Source organism: Numida meleagris, chromosome 1, assembly GCF_002078875.1.
Source record: "Numida meleagris isolate 19003 breed g44 Domestic line chromosome 1, NumMel1.0, whole genome shotgun sequence".
Taxonomy (NCBI): Eukaryota; Metazoa; Chordata; class Aves; order Galliformes; family Numididae; genus Numida; species Numida meleagris.
The window spans coordinates 180,564,322-180,580,369 of NC_034409.1; the positions used below are offsets into that span (position 1 = coordinate 180,564,322).

Genomic DNA, 16,048 nt, shown 5'->3' on the forward strand with positions numbered 1-16,048 from the left:
TCTGTCTAACAGAGGTGGTACTTAGGTAGTTGCATTTGACTGTACACACAAAGAGTGCAGTTCCTAGATATTTCATGTATGGCCATCCATTTCAGCAGATAAGAGCAGTGCTCTATTACAACGCCTGCTGTCAGTCTATATCATAGAATCATAGAATGGTTTGGGTTGGAGTGAACAGGAGATCACGCGGCATTTGCAGGACAACCAGGGGATCAGGCCCAGCCAGCGTGGGTTTGTGAAGGGCAGGTCCTGCTTGACCAACCTGATCTCCTCCTATGATCGAGTGACCCGTCTGGTGGATGAGGGAAAGGCTGTTCATGTGGTCTACCTAGACTTCAGCAAAGCCTTTGACACTGTCTCCCACAGCATTCTCCTGGAGAAACTGGCAGCCTGTGGCTTGGACAGGTACACCCTTTGCTGGGTAAGGAGCTGGCTGGAGGGCTGGGCCCAGAAAGTGGTGGTGAATGGAGTTAAATCCAGCTGGCGACTGGTCACGAATGGCATTCCCCAGGGGTCGGTGCTGGGGCCTGTCCTCTTCAGTATCTTTATTGATGACCTGGATGAGGGCATTGAGAGCACCCTCAGTAAGTTTGCAGACGACACCAAGCTGGCAGGAAGTGTTGATCTGCCTGGGGGTAGAGAGGCCCTACAGAGAGATCTGGACAGGCTGGATCTCTGGGCTGAAGCCAATGGGATGAGGTTCAACAAGACCAAGTGCCGGGTCCTGCACTTCGGCCGCAACAACCCCAGGCAACGCTACAGGCTTGGGGCAGAGTGGCTGGAAAGTTGTGTGGAGGAAACGGACCTGGGGGTATTAGTCGATGCTCAGCTGAGCATGAGCCAGCAGTGTGCCCAGGTGGCCAAGAAGGCCAATGGCATCCTGGCTTGTATCAGAAATAGTGTTGCCAGTAGGAGTAGGGAAGTCATTGTCCCTCTGTACTCAGCCCTGGTGAGGCCCCACCTCGAGTACTGTGTCCAGTTTTGGGCCCCTCACTGCAAAAAAGTCATTGAGGCCCTGGAGCGTGTTTAGAGGAGGGCGACGAAGCTGGTGAGGGGTCTGGAGCACAGGCCTTATGAGGAGCGGCTGAGGGAGCTGGGATTGTTCAGTCTGGAGAAGAGGAGGCTCAGGGGAGACCTTATCGCTCTCTGTAACTACCTGAAGGGAGGTTGTAGTGAGCTGGGGGTCGGCCTCTTCTCTCTTGTAACTAGTGACAGGACGAGGGGCAATGGCTTCAAGTTGAGCCAGGGGAGATTTAGGCTGGACATTAGGAAACACTACTTTTCTGAAAGAGTGGTCAGGCGCTGGAATGGGCTGCCCAGGGAGGTGGTGGAGTCACCGTCCCTGGAGGTGTTCAAGAAACGTTTAGATATAGCGTTGAGAGACATGGTTTAGTGGGGTTATTGGTGGTAGGTGGATGGTTGGACTAGGTGATCTTGTAGGTCTTTTCCAACCTAGCTAATTCTATGATTCTATGATTCTAACCTTAAAGGTCGTCCAGTTCCAACCCTCGCCATGGGCTGGTAGCCCCCCACCAGCTCAGGCTCCCCAGGGTCCCATCCAACCTGGCTTTGAGCACCTCCAGGGATGGGGCACCCACAGCTCTCTGGGCAGCCTATGTCATGGTCTCACTGCCCTCCGAGTAAGGAATTTCCACCTAATGTCTAACCTAAATCCCCCCTCTATTTAAAGCCGTTCCCCCTTATCATCTCACTATCAGACTGTGTAAAAGGTCTCCCTCCTGCCTGTAAGTTCCCTCAGTTACTGGAAGGCCACAATGAGGTCTCCCTGCAGAGTGCAAGCTGCGGTGTCAGCAGAGCTATGCAGGAAGTGGGGCTGGAAGGGCTTTGAGCTGACTGCGGGAAGACCTGCACAACACTGGCACTGCAAAAATGACACAGCTCTTGAGCTTTCCCAGTGAAAGCTCTGGAAAAATGCTTTCAAAGAAGTAGACGAGTACAGAATGAAGTAGGTTCACAAGTAACAAATTACTGATCTTCTCCAAACATTTCTGAACACTATGCAGATTGCCTTCTCTATGGTTTAACATTTTCTGGGGTTCTGCAAACAGGGTTTTGTTTGCAAAGTGCCACAGACTAATTTTATACAGCTTTCTTCGAATAGCACTGAGAGCGTAACTGCTCTGTTGCACAGAATTACCAGGCAGGGAAACCACAACCATCAAAGCAGGGAGGGGCGGAGAGCTGTAACCTAGATCGGCCTTCCTCCCTAAACTGGGTCAAAGAACTTTACCCAGTGCTTTCTAAATTAAGTTCTCTCACTTCTCAGAAAGCAGCTCTGATGCCAGTGTTACTGTGAGATGCCTGGGCCTTTGAAACACTCAGCAGGCCGGGCCTACGCAGCAGGGCCTGAGATACCCTCAGGCATCACAAATGCCATTCACACCTGCGTGGAGCACCTGAATCACTTGCTGCTAAAGCCCTGCATATCCTGATGTCTGAACTGTATGTAGTTACTGGTGATTGAAAAATGCTGGCCCCAGATACATCTGAAGAAAAACACATTGCTTTAACAGTTTGCCTGCTGTTGTTTTGCCCTACCATCTTCTCCAGCTCCCTGTTCAAAAGCAGGGCTTCCACACCAGCACTTGGTGTTAGCCGGGCTCCTGCTCCCCTTGCAGGCTCCACCTCAGTAAGTAGAAAGTACAGGTGGTTCCACTATTACTGCTTTCTGAGTTCGAACATCAAATTCCAAGTCATGCACCTTACGCCTTATCAAGCTATTCATAATCTTTGGCTTTTTAAGTTGCTACGTAAGACAAAAGAGCCTTTAGGAAATTCAAAAGCAAAAAAGCAGAAGGATGTTAATCAAAGCTGCTTAAAGCTATGTGCTATGTTTGAAATGTTTGCATTTTTAAATTGCAAAATTAAAGGAAATACATGTAATACAGCTGGACAAAAAGACAGCGGAAGAATCCTATACACCGTGAGGTATGTATGTGAAAGTGTTGCAATAATCATGGTGCCAGCTATTGTACAGTATTGAAACAGCACTGCATAAACTATGGAAGAATGGATGAAATCATGTCAGTGTCTCTGAATTCACACTACAAATATGTAAAGATGAACCAGACCCCAGACTGCAAAGCAAGACTACTTCAAAAACAGTACCTCCAGTATTACTTCACAGGGATTCTTACCTAGCTTAGAGATGCAGAGGAAAGATAAACGAATTAAAATGCATTTGCACAACTGCCTTCACTAAATTCAGTGATTTGCAGTACTACTGATGGAAACACCCAGAATCTGCTCAGTCACATGGAATCATAGCATCATTAAGGCTGGAGAAGACTTCTAAGATCATCCAGTCCAACTGTCCACCTACCACCAGTACTGCCCACTAAACCATGTCCCTCAGTACCACATCTACCCTTTCCTTAAACACCTTCAGTGGTGGTGACTTCACTACCTCCCCGCGCAGCCTGTTCTGATACCTAACCACTCTTGAGAAGAGATTTTTCCTAATATCCAACTAAAACTCCCTCTCACCCTATTCACTGTTACCTTGGAGAAGAGGCCGACCCCCACCCCACCACAACCTCCATTTGGGTCATTGTAGACAGCAGGAAGGTCTCCCCCGACCCTCCTCTTCTCTAAACTGAACAATCCCAGTTCCCTCAGTTGCTCCCCATAAGACTTGTGCTCCAGACCCCTCACTGCTTTGTTGCCCTTCTCTGGACACACTCCAGGGCCTCAATTTCTTTCTTGTACTGAGTCCCAAAACTGAACACAGAACTCAAGGTGTGGCCTCACCAGGGCTGAGTACACAGAGATGATCTCCTCCCTGCTCCTGCTGGCTGCTCTACTTCTGATACAAGCCAGGATGCCATTGGCCTTCTTGGCCACCTGGGCACACTGCTGGCTCATGCTCAGCTGAGCATTGACCAACACCCCCAGGTCCGTTTCCTCTACACAGTCTTCCAGCCACTCTGCCCCAAGCCTGTAACATTACCTGGGGTTGTTGTGGCCGAAGTACATGACCCGGTACTTGGTCTTGTTGAATTTCATCCCATTGGCCTCAGCCCATAAGTCCAGCCTGTCTCCAGGTACCCTCAGATGGGTGTGGCTTCAATTTTGCTAGAAATACAACATACAGTTCAGTCTGTGCAGGAACCCAGCAGACAGATTTCCCTAGATGGCAGGTGGTTCAGCCAGAAGACCCAGAGGTTTCCTTGAGAGACTCAGACAAGGGGGCTTTTCATAATCTACAGCTCAGATGTACAACAGGAAAGATGTGTACAAACATTACCCATGTAACATCTTTATGCATGAATGGCAATTTGCTAGTGACAGGCATTTCCCTACATAATGCAGGTCTTGCTCTAAACACTAAGCAGCCATTTCACTGTCATCAAGTCACTATAACCAGACACAAGCTGCACAGCCTTTGCTACCTTCAATGCATATAGAGTGCTTTCTACAAAAAATGTGTATATGTAAGACCCATACATGAAGTGATGGGAGCCAGTTACACATACACACCTTGCAAATGCCACCATCCTGGAACAGGTTGCCCAAGGAGGTTGTGGATGCCCCGTCCCTGGAGGCATTCAGGGCCAGGCTAGACGTGGCTCTGGGCAGCCTGGTCTAGTGGTTGGCGACCCTGCACTCAGCAGCGGAGTTGAAACTCAATGATTTTTGAGGTCCTTTTCAACCCAGGCCATTCTGTGATTCTATGATTGAGAAACAGCATTTTTGTATCACACTAGAGCAAAGGACGCTGAAATACTGTTATATGCAGGTCTGAAGATTGAGAAGCCTACACACACCTGAACATCAACACAGAACTTGGAAAGATTGATTTAGCAGTCTGACAAATTGGCAACGCTGCAGGATTTGATGCAGTTATCCCAGCATATTCTTCCCCTAAAATTTGATGTTGAGCCCTTGAAAAATATCCAGGAATACTTTCCCCCCCTATAGGGGTGAGTATCTACTGTGCAAGCCCAGGGATACGGAGCAGAAAAAGGTCAAGAGCCAATTGCTAAGGAAATAGGAGTCACGGGATTACCAGCTTACAAAACACTCCAAGACTTCCAAGGAGGGTGACAGATCTCACTGTAAACTTCTAAATGCAGTATTTACATCTTAATTTTCGACATTAAGGTTATACTGCTGCACAGCTAACCTTCATTTAATCACTAAGGTCTTTAGAACCATTCCTGGCCAGGATTTCCATTCTTTGAAAAATCAAGACAGAAGGAGGAACTAGATGCTGTTTTATTAAACTAACTAAATAATAATGTTAGAATTCTGAATCCCCTACTTTGGCAGAGTGAATCACCAAAGACCACAGAACTGAAAAAAGGCCAAACGTCTGACAGGAAGAGTTTAGTGACTGCAGCCTAGAGAGAAAAGCCAACAATAGGAACAGAGTAAACAAGCACTCATTTGCCAAGTAGAAATATTTTAATTCATTCTTCATATAAACAGTTATCAATACACATTACACAAATATTTAAACACAATCAAAACTTTAGAAAGTCTTGCTGTTCCTACAAGTTAGCCTATTTTCTCCATGTCTACAAGAAAGCCAAACCAGAACAACAACAGTAGCTGAAATTTACTATCAAAGAACATCCCTCTTCACTATTTCCTCATATCCTGTACTGGCTTTACATGGCAAGACTTTGGAGGCAGGGAGGGCTTACGGGGGCCCTCTGTGAGAAGAGACCACAGGCTGACAGATCCAGCCAGTTCCAACAGAGACTCATTGCTGGCCAAAACCAATCCAATAAGTGATGCTGGTTGCACCTGATAACAGATCTAAGAAAGTGTAAACACCTCTAGGCAACTGCAGCTGGGAGAGAGGCAAGTGAGACAATGATTGAAACAGCCCTGCAGCCACCAAGGTCAATGCAGGAGGGAAAGAGCAGCTCCTGGCACCAGAGCAGACTGCCCTGACCACCGTGAAGCAGGCCGTCCCCCTGCAGCCCATGGAAGATCACGGCAGAACAGATCCAACCTACAGCTCACAGAGGACGCCCTCCCAGCAGGTGGGTATGGAGCTCCTGCAGGAGCAGGCTCCTTCCAGGAACTGTGGCTCATGGTAGAGCAGGCTTGCTGCCAGGGACTGTGCACACAGGGCAGACCCACACCAGAGCAGTCCACTCCTGTAGGAGCAGTTCTTGAAGACTGGAGTCTTCAGTTCTTGGAACTGAAGCAGGGGAGCAGTACAAGAACAAAGAAGCAGCAGGCTGTTACAAGCTGACTAAAAACCACATTCTGGGCAGGGAGGAGGTAGAAGAGTTAGGAATTGAAGCTGAGCATGAGGAGGTGGCAGAGGTGGGGAAAAGGTGATTTGCTCAAGGTCTCACTATCCTACTCTTATTAACTACCATAAATTAAATTCACTCTCACCCACTCAAGTCTCCTTTGCCCAGGACAGGGATTCTTGACCCATCTCCCACTCTTTATCTTGACCCACATGCTTTCTATTCTATTTTCTTGCCCCACCTTGTTAAGGAATGAGAGGGCAAGGTTAGCCCACCACACACCTACAAGGAAAAAACACATAACAAGAGCTTTGCAAAGCTCCATTTCAAAAACTTGACCAGAGAGGTTTTATTATTCAGATAACAGCAAACTAAGGGAACTGCTTTCCTTCAAAAGGAAAGCAGCAGAAACATTATCTTAGTACCAAGTTAGTGTTATAAATAGAAATTTTCTTTGGCAACGAAGACAGAGAATATTCATTATGTTGATATGCTCCACTGTTACACAACTGTGTTAGGTAGCTGATTAATCATCTTCTGTAACACAGTTCTCCCATTCTGAAGACACTGCTGGTTTGGGCATCTGTGCTCCTGTCAGCTGTTGGGCAAAGATATTTTGCAAGTTCCCTTCCTTATGAAAGAAATGTACGAACTGTACCCTTTATCGTTCCCCTGCAAATAGGGCATTTTCGAAGGGATGGTGCACATTCTTTGCATACCACTAAGTGACCACACGGAATAAAGACAATAGAAACTTCTTTGTCCATGCAAACTTTACATGTTCTCTCTTCTTGCAATCTCCTTAGTTGTTCTTCCATAGGCAAACCTGGAAGAAAAAAAAAAACAACTGAACTGTTAGAAAGCCTGAATAAACATGCATTCTGCATAGAAAATAGGGAAATAAAAAGTGAAATGGAATGCGACTATCTGTATTCACTAAATATAGATGGCAAGTATACTTATGGGAAGAAGTACATCCCCCAGAGCTCAGAAATCAGCATGCAAGGAACCAGCTGGTCCGCTGTTTCCATTTCTGAGACAAACAGCTCAGGGACTGGTGACCAGCTCTAGTTCTTGAGCCTTTTGTTTACAGTATAGCATACGCTGTACTCTTAGTGTTTAGATATTCGAAGCACAGTGTACAGTGACTGGTGGAAGGGAGCTACATTCAGACTTGTATACTTCAATGCAGTCTATTAACATATTATATTTCATAAATATCTGAACTACAGGAGTAAGAACTAGAGCAAACAAACTCATGTCTGATGAATTCATCTATCCAGCTGTTGGCCAAACTAGATCTTAGGACAGCTATAACCCACTTTGAAAAAGTAAAAATCATGATGTCTGCTGCGAAATGCTAACGTACCATTCACTGCCAAATTTCTACCAAATGCCTGAATTCTCGATCTCTAGAAAACTCTACCTCTTAGTGCAGAAGTACCTGCGTAAGGTACAGTGTATAGCTTAAGGCAGACAGACTAGCTTGCACTTTCAGATAAACACATCTTACTAAAGCAAATCAGGGAAAGGGTACAGAATAAAACCCATTTCTTAACCAAAGTTCTTCTCTGTTGAGGATGTTAACTATGTGTCCCACAATACACTTCAAATTAAGAAAGCAGAATTTAAGATACCTGACACATCTTCTGTGGGAACATACTTCATGCTCTTCTCCACTGAAATAAGAGGAAAACATTCAAGTTATTTCACTATATTCCAACAGCATGTGATTTTTATATTTAGATTGTTGAGACAGCTTTGATTAGACTTCGATAAACTGAGAATCTTTAAAGAAAAAATGACCTACCAAATAAGTCTCTGTAAAGTGCAGGGTCACAGTCTTTTAGACAGTTTCTGAATATGCTGGCTGCTGCATTGCCTTTCACTAGAACTGTATCGATCAGTTCCCTTGCTTGCAATGGCGTCTGAGTCTTCTGCTTAATGACATCATGCTCAAGTTCTGTTATCGCTTTAGCTGAAAGTAAACTCCCAAGGATTGGAAGTACACATGTTAAACGCTGGAATAAAGCCATCCGATTCTTCCGGATTAAGGACAAATCATCTGGAAGACAAAAAATTCCATGTTTGTTAGGAATACACTATTCCAAGGTGCACTGTAAACCAACACATTCTTTCAACTCTACTCAAAATATTCACTAAGTATAGATCATTGAATAAGACCTCAAACTTTTAGCAGTATTCACACAAAGTCCAGGCTGAAGAAAGCCACAAACAAACGGTGCTGAAGTTGGAGCTTTTTCACTAAGGAAACTTCCCGCTCCTACCTCTGGATGAAAGTGTTTCAGGGTATCCTGTCTAAATTCACACTAGCAAGAATCATCCTCTGCATAACACCAATGCTGAGAACTGATACGCTGACATATAGATGCTTTCTTAAGAGTTAACCAACAGAATTATATGCAAGAAAAAGCGAAGTACAGCACAACTAGACTTGAGAATTTTGTTTTTTAAAGTCTATCACACACAACTGAGAAAAAAAAATGTCATTCCCATAAAGATTAAATGGCTGAAGCCATCTCTGCTTTTGTGACAGAATGTGCAAGCAGCCAAGAAGCCAATTCAACTTACAATTGAGAAATTTACTAAATTACTTTGTCAATTTGTCTTATCATTATGTAGGTGAGTAAAAAGTTGATTCCCCTCCTTTTTATAAGCCCCTTTTAAATACAGGAAGGCCACAATGAGGTCTCCCCACAGCCTTCTCTTCTCCAGATGGAACGAGCCCAGCTCCCTCCACACATCTTTGTAGGAGAGGTGCTCCATCCCCCTGAGCATCTTCGCGGCCCTTCTCTGGACCCTCTCCAACAGCTCCACATCTTTCCTATGCTGGAGGCCCCAGGGCTGGACACAACACTCCAGATGGGGCCTCACGAGGGCAAAGCAGAGGGGACAATCCCTTCTCTGCTGCCACTCCCCTGGTGATGGAACCCAGGATACCATTGGCCTCTCAGGCTGCAAACACACGCTGCTGGCTCATGTTAAGTTTTTCCATCTACCAGGACCCATAAGTCCTCCTAAGCAGGGCTACTCTCAAGGAATTCTCCCACATCTGGGACTACCATGACCCAAGAGCAGCACCTTGCACTTGGCTTTGTTGAACCTCATTAGGTTCACAGGGGCCCACCTTTGGAGTTTAGCACGGTCCCTCTGGCTGGCATCCCCTCCTTCTGTCCTATCAACTGCACTGCTCAGCTTGGTGCCATCAGCACAGTACTGAGGGTGCACTCAATTCCATCTGCTTCACAGACTCTAAAATAGCAGGAGTTTTTTTGCTTCAAAAAATTTACATAGTCTAAAAACAACGGGGAATGTTAAAGCTGCACCAAATAAGCTGTGTTCAATAGCTGACCTACACAGCTGAGTCAGACACAACAGCTGACCTCTGACAATCTTACAGAATTTAAAATTTAAGAGTTTAATGTCCTCTTCTAGGAGGTGGCTAGGTTGACTCACCACTAAAAAGTACACAGATTTGAAGGAAGGAAACAGAAGTAGAGTGTTAAAGTATTTTGGTTAAATTTGATTAATAGCAATATAAGAGCACAAATTTATTAAAATACAGCTTTGCTGTTTGTGGAGAGAATAAGGAAGTTCTCAACTCCGAGTACCTGTACAAACCATACTGCTGGAAGGGAAAGAATTAATTGAGACTGCTAATTCTATACAGACAGCCAAAACAATGCTTTTATAGGAGTTGATTCTAACAGCAAGTTAAATTACTCTGTGAATAAAAACAACTGTAGATGTCAGCCCAAAAAGCAGAACACCACAAACAACTTATGCTTTCATTTTTATTCACACCCTGCATACCTGATGCCACTTCTTCAAACTGCCTCTCTTTCTCTTCCTCCCTCTTCTCATCTTCAGCAGTGAGCAGATCAGACACAAGATCATTAACAGTCTTGTAGTTTTCTTCAGTGGCCAGGATCTTGCTTTGCACTGTTTGCTTTATTAGACGCCTACTGAATCCCATCTCCAAGGCAGCTTTAACTACGGGAGTGTTCATCATGATTGCATCTTCTGAAGGACTCTCTCCAGGTTCAAAATGAATAACTGATTGAACAGAAGAAGTCAGTGTTTATCATAAAGAACAGAATACTCACACAACCAACAAGTCATCACCATTACCTACACGCAATACCTAAACATCACAAAAGTTAATAATTTCAATGGTTAGGCTTTTTCAAAGGCTTTTTAGCAATTAGTTTTAAAAATTAAAACAAGTTACTAACATTCAGTTGGACTGAATCCATAATCAACTTTGATCCATGTCAGGTCTTCACTAAGTTATCTAAGATAATCCAAAGAAAGTACAGAGAATCCCCCCGTGACTTAGGATTTTCTTTGTGTGTGTGTGTTGGTTTGCAGGACTTTTTATACTTAGTCATTTCTAACTTCAACATTGAGAAGCTGGAAACTCCAAATTCAGAGACCAATTCTTTGCAGTATATGCTATTTCAGCTCTTGACAAATATTCTCCATACAATTCACTAAGCACCAGGCACGTGGGACTGAGTCTTTGTCCTCAACCAGCAGGAACTACGATACTATCTCCTGCTCACCTCTCTGGGAGGAGTTTATTGCCACCATCACTGGAGTTCCACCCACAATGGAACTCAAAGACTTCACTTTATCAGCTTGTCCTACCCTTTCCCTGATCACTGCTGCCCCGTTCCCTATTTAACCAGCTACATGCCTAAAAGTGGAATTGCACAACCTCATGACACCCTCTAGCAACTGCTTCACCAAGTTCAGATCTCTAGAAGTAGCTTCTCTATTGTTATATAGACAACTATAATATTGCTGTTCCCAAGAAAGTCTAAGAATTGCTAAACAGATTAGTTTTAGAGATCCAGACATTAAGCACACAAAGTGCTGAAGAACTTTGACAGCGTGCTTTCCATGCTATACATACTTGGATCCATGTTTTCATCTACAGGTGTATCAGAAGTTGACAGGAGCTGTGGAACACAATGGAATTACATCAGCATCCACATATTGCTTTTCCCTCTAAGTACCTCCCCAGCACAGTAGTCTCTCATTGGTCATGAGAAACTTTTTAACCGAATGGTACCCATTAAGTATTTTACGCGTGGTTACACAAGCCTGAGTTCACAGATAACCAATACAAAGTCAGTGCTGACCACTTCTGTGAGGAGCTCAGCTTATTCTTGTTAGAAAAACTGTAGATAAATAACTCAAGTGTGAGGAGTAGCACATACTGTTAGAATTGTCCATGACTGGTTTCTCAAACAGCAGTTGCTGATTTGCATTATTTGCCAGAACTTGCATAATCTGAACTTCCTTCTCCTGGCACTGAGGTTCAAAGGATCTAATTGCCTCATAACAAGTAGCAGGGGATTGTCTGTAAATGACTGAGTGTTGTAACCTTGGAATTACTACTATAACATTATACCGCCTACGTTATTATCTCTCGTGACGCTCCTTACGTGAGTAACCCTGTACAGGGTAAGTTCTAATCACTCAATCCCATTACCCATGGTTCAGCACTAATTTTGTTGTTTTGTACTCATAAAAAAACATTTACCACATTATAAACCTAGAAGAAATATATAGGGAATTAAGGCAGAAGGAGGTACTGGACCCTTCAGAAGAGCACAGCACCATTCAGCAAGGCAAAAAACAAAGTTACAGAATTGTAAGGTTTACCTGTTCAAGAAGATGAGGAAACCTGGCCTGAACTTGACTTACAAACTCTCCTCCTTTCACACGAAGCAGATACTCACACCTGAAACATTGGCAAAGACATAATTTATTATACTTTCTATTTCCCAATGGGAACAAAAAATAAAAACACAGAAGAATGAAACTACCTACAACAACACAGTGTAACTCAAATGCATGTTTCTCTTCCTTTTCATTGGTGAAGAGTTCTCTAAATTGAAAGCCTGATATAGTCTAGCATCTGCTCACACTTGGATAAAGCTTTTCCATGATGTTCAGCAGTCAGTAGGATTAGGTACATAAATGCAGTAGCTCTACACGTGCTCCTACTTTTAGTCCAAATGGCACTTCATGACATATGACAGCACGTCAGCTTTACTGCAAATGCAGTGATGAACTGTTTCAAACCACATCTTCTCATCGTTCTTATCTCCTACTCAAATCATTCAGAAATTCACACAACTCAGATCCACTACCAAAGCCAGATCTGCTTCAAGAATTCAAAAGTTTTCTCTCTTCTTCAGTACAGAAACAAAAGGCATCACTTAATTCTATACACATCCTGTAGTCCAGCAGGAGCAGGTAAATTGCCTATGAAAGACTAGCTGAAGATCTACAGTGTAAAGAATTATTATTGGCTGCACTGCATTTCAGGAAAGCTCTTTCTGTCATTAATGGAGGTGGAGATCTCCACAGGCACAGGCAGCAACTGAGCGTGCAACTCCTATTTAATTATGGGGAACGTATTCACAAGTTATTTCTATTATTTTTCCAATAAAGACATGTTCACAGTCCTTTCTATACCTTGGAGACTAAACTACTTGCTGAAAGGCAAGTTCAAGAGCATTCAACACAGGCACAGAACTAGACCGAAGTTCAAAGTCCTCTCCACCTCACTTCTCAGAGCTTTTCTTCTCCTCAGCCTGCTTTCTGACCGCTTCCCTTACGTAAGGTGCGTTCATTAACAACGCAGCATCACTTGCTAACAGGGATCCGGGGATGCATATGGTTTTTAGTTATGATGTGGAAAGCATTAAATATCATGCTTCATGAAGTGATTCAAGCCCACTTCAGCACATCAAGAGTTTTTACATGAAATATATCCTAATGATAGAGTTAATCTGAACACCATATGGGAAAAATAAAACCATTTGGTGTGGTACACAGTTGCCAGAATTAAAAGTATTTTAACAGTAAGGACACAAACCAATTGCGATAAAGAATTTGCAAGTTACCTTGGAAACCACTTTGCATGCTCAATCCACGGATCATCTCCAGATTCCCAGCACCTTAATCCACCATCACAGCAAAAACACTTGACATCATCATTGCGGCCTTTAAAACACAAGGTGACATATCTAGCAACCATTTACACAACTTACATTAAAGCAAATGTTGATGTAGCAATATGAATGACATCAGAGACATCAGGTTTTCTTACCTACGTAATAAAAACCAGCATCTGCAAGCTGTTCAGGCTGAACTGGAATCCGAGTTGGCCAGTTAATGAACGTTTTAACACGGGCTTCGTGGGTTTGCATGGTCACATTTGAAACATTGAAGCTTGGTTGGTCTCGCGTGAGGTTTTCCACAAAAGGGCAGTTAGGAAAGTGTCTCCGATGCTCTGACATGGCATTATCTTTTGGTTCCCAGTTACTCAGCTGACCACCACAGGTGAAACATGCAACTTTGTCAGCTGTCCCCAGGTAATAAAGTCCAGCTTTTGCCAGATCAGTGGGCGAGAGAAACATCAGGGGCCACGTAAGGAAAGTGCGCAGTCTAGCTTCTTCTGTACTCATAGAAGGGTTGTGAAGCTTAGATCTCAAGTGTGAGAGGTCTTCGGCAGCCCTAGTAGTTATTGGGTCTTGAGGAAAACTGGAAAAAGAGCCACTGAAATAGCCAACTTGTTCAAAGCTTGGAGAAAGTGTCATGGAACGTAGAGATGGTGAAAGATTGCTTGTGACCAGAGGTGAAAAGGCAGAATGAGTGGACAGTCCAAGGTTGTTAAATGAAAGTGTGTTTTGAACAAAACTGCAGCTAGGATACACCTGTTTATGCTTCTCCATAGCATTATCTCCTGGCTGCCAGTTGTCCAACACTAAGCCACAACTGAAGCATTTGACTTTATCTTGGACACCGGTGTAATAAAACCCAGCCCGGGCGAGCCTCCGTTCTGACACCGGCACATTAACAGGGAACGTAGAAAACGTTGACATTCTGTAGAGCTCACAGGATAAGTCATACTTCAGTTCCCCACACTGAGCACTCTGCTTCATCACACCAGCCAAAGGGCTACTATCCATTATGTTCATAATGAACTGTTGTTGGAAAAAAATGGGACAAGTCTTCCTCTGGGAGGTAGTTGTGTGCATTAAAGGCAATTCTGAATAACCCCTGCCTGTACAAAGTAAGAACCTGGGAATGGAATATTTATGTGTCGCTTTGAATGCATGTATGAATAGAATCAGTCACGCGATTAACAGACTTCAAGCATTTACCAAGTTCTCATACTTGTGTCTGCACAACTGCTTTCAGTGCAAAAGCTGATCCATCCCATTGACAAGTACAGGTATGTCAAGAGGACTTTCCCTTGTGCTACACAGTCACACTGCGTGCTTTCCTTGCGCTGTGTATCTGGGAGAGCAGTACTGATCAGTCAGGCAGGTGGGGTTGGGGTCCTGAGGGGAAAGCCTCAAATGGGTTTATCAAAATCCTTTTGTTAATAAAGAAACTAAAATGGTGGGTGGAAGATTCATAGTATTTTCCAGTTTAAAATGCTGCCAAGTGATTTAGGAACTATTTCACCCAAGACAGCTGATCAATATCTGGCTATACATACAGAAAATTTCAGTTTACAAATCTCATTAGAAATCTCAAAAGTGCCCCTGAACTGACATCACTGAATTGATCTAGCCTATTTACTACTACTGAAATGCCCAAAATACCCTTGACATACGCATACTGTTTTAAGAATTGCTACAACTTCAGAAGTCAGTTTACACTCAACTTCACCTATATTAAGTTCAGCTATGAGATGTAATAAATCCTATACACTGCCTCTGACAAGAATGAGCTGTCTTAATTAATGAGCCTGGAACAGCCCCAGGCTCTTCTATCTGTAACAGCACAGAATGAACAGAGCATTTCAGTTTTAACCTGGTGCCTTAGTTACAAGTACGCAGTTATCACCTTTAACATAAATAAATTGCTTTGTGTTGGGACATAATAACACTTTATAGCGATAAATTAAGGTTTTTCTGTGTGCCATGTTTATAAAGCTAACAGAACCTTTGGGTAAAAGAAAAAAGCCTTAGTTTCTTTATTTGTGCACAGAACTACCTCCCAGAGTTCAGACTTAAGTCCCGTTTGAGGTGCCTACGCCTCCATTCTGGTATTGGCTGCTCACAAGGAAAAACTGTAAATGTTGATAATGTCAATCAATGCTTTCGTGCAGAACAAAACCTGTAAAGGAAACAGAAAGAAGTGTTTCAAAATACATGAAATGGTGTGCGTGCAATAGCTACATAAGCAGGAACTACAAATAGAAGCGCTAAAATTGCAGAGCAAGCTTCTTCGAAATGTCAGCTTGTTCATTTCAGGAAATGAATTCTCTGTGCTGTCACACAGACGGGACCTTACCCCGTTCCCCTCTTACTGACACATATGCAAAAGCGTTCTACCTACTCCCAGCAGCGTTTGCAGACAAGGAGCCGGCTGCTCGGCCATACGCTGCACAGCTGGAGGAGCATCATGCACTGAGGAAGGTACAGCCGCTTAGATGGGCTTAAGCGTTCAGAACCTCAGGCAACCGGGATTCCATTTTATTGTATCGCCAAATTAAAACCCCTTATTTAGTTAAACCCAACGAGCTCTCCAGGGCAGACAACAGGCAGACGCGTCACGCTGACTCAGCCCCAGAAAAGCCCCCTCCAGGAGCCAGGCCGCCGTGTCCCCACCGCCTTTGATCTGAGGAGCCGTTCACAGCCGAACTACCGAGACCGCGAGCCGCCAAGCCCGGCACCAGCCCGGCACCAGCCCGGCACCAGCCCGGCACCAGCCCGGCACCAGCCCGGCACCAGCCCGGCACCAGCCCGGCACCAGCCCGG

General features: G+C 44.2%; 1 protein-coding gene across 2 annotated transcripts in view; it reads right to left on the reverse strand.

The window, feature by feature from the left end:
- Positions 5,409 to 16,048, reverse strand: part of BIRC2 (baculoviral IAP repeat containing 2) — an 11,802-nt gene continuing 1,162 nt past the window's right edge. For both annotated transcript variants that reach the window (XM_021380962.1, XM_021380952.1), the window contains exons 2-9: positions 13,384 to 15,404; positions 13,178 to 13,277; positions 11,928 to 12,006; positions 11,173 to 11,218; positions 10,068 to 10,310; positions 8,044 to 8,298; positions 7,871 to 7,912; positions 5,409 to 7,059 (exon numbers count right to left, since the gene is read on the reverse strand). In XM_021380962.1, coding sequence (XP_021236637.1) covers positions 6,866 to 7,059; positions 7,871 to 7,912; positions 8,044 to 8,298; positions 10,068 to 10,310; positions 11,173 to 11,218; positions 11,928 to 12,006; positions 13,178 to 13,277; positions 13,384 to 14,314 — 1,890 coding nt within the window. In that variant the 5' untranslated portion in view covers positions 14,315 to 15,404 and the 3' untranslated portion in view covers positions 5,409 to 6,865. The remainder of the gene's footprint in view (positions 7,060 to 7,870; positions 7,913 to 8,043; positions 8,299 to 10,067; positions 10,311 to 11,172; positions 11,219 to 11,927; positions 12,007 to 13,177; positions 13,278 to 13,383; positions 15,405 to 16,048) is intronic.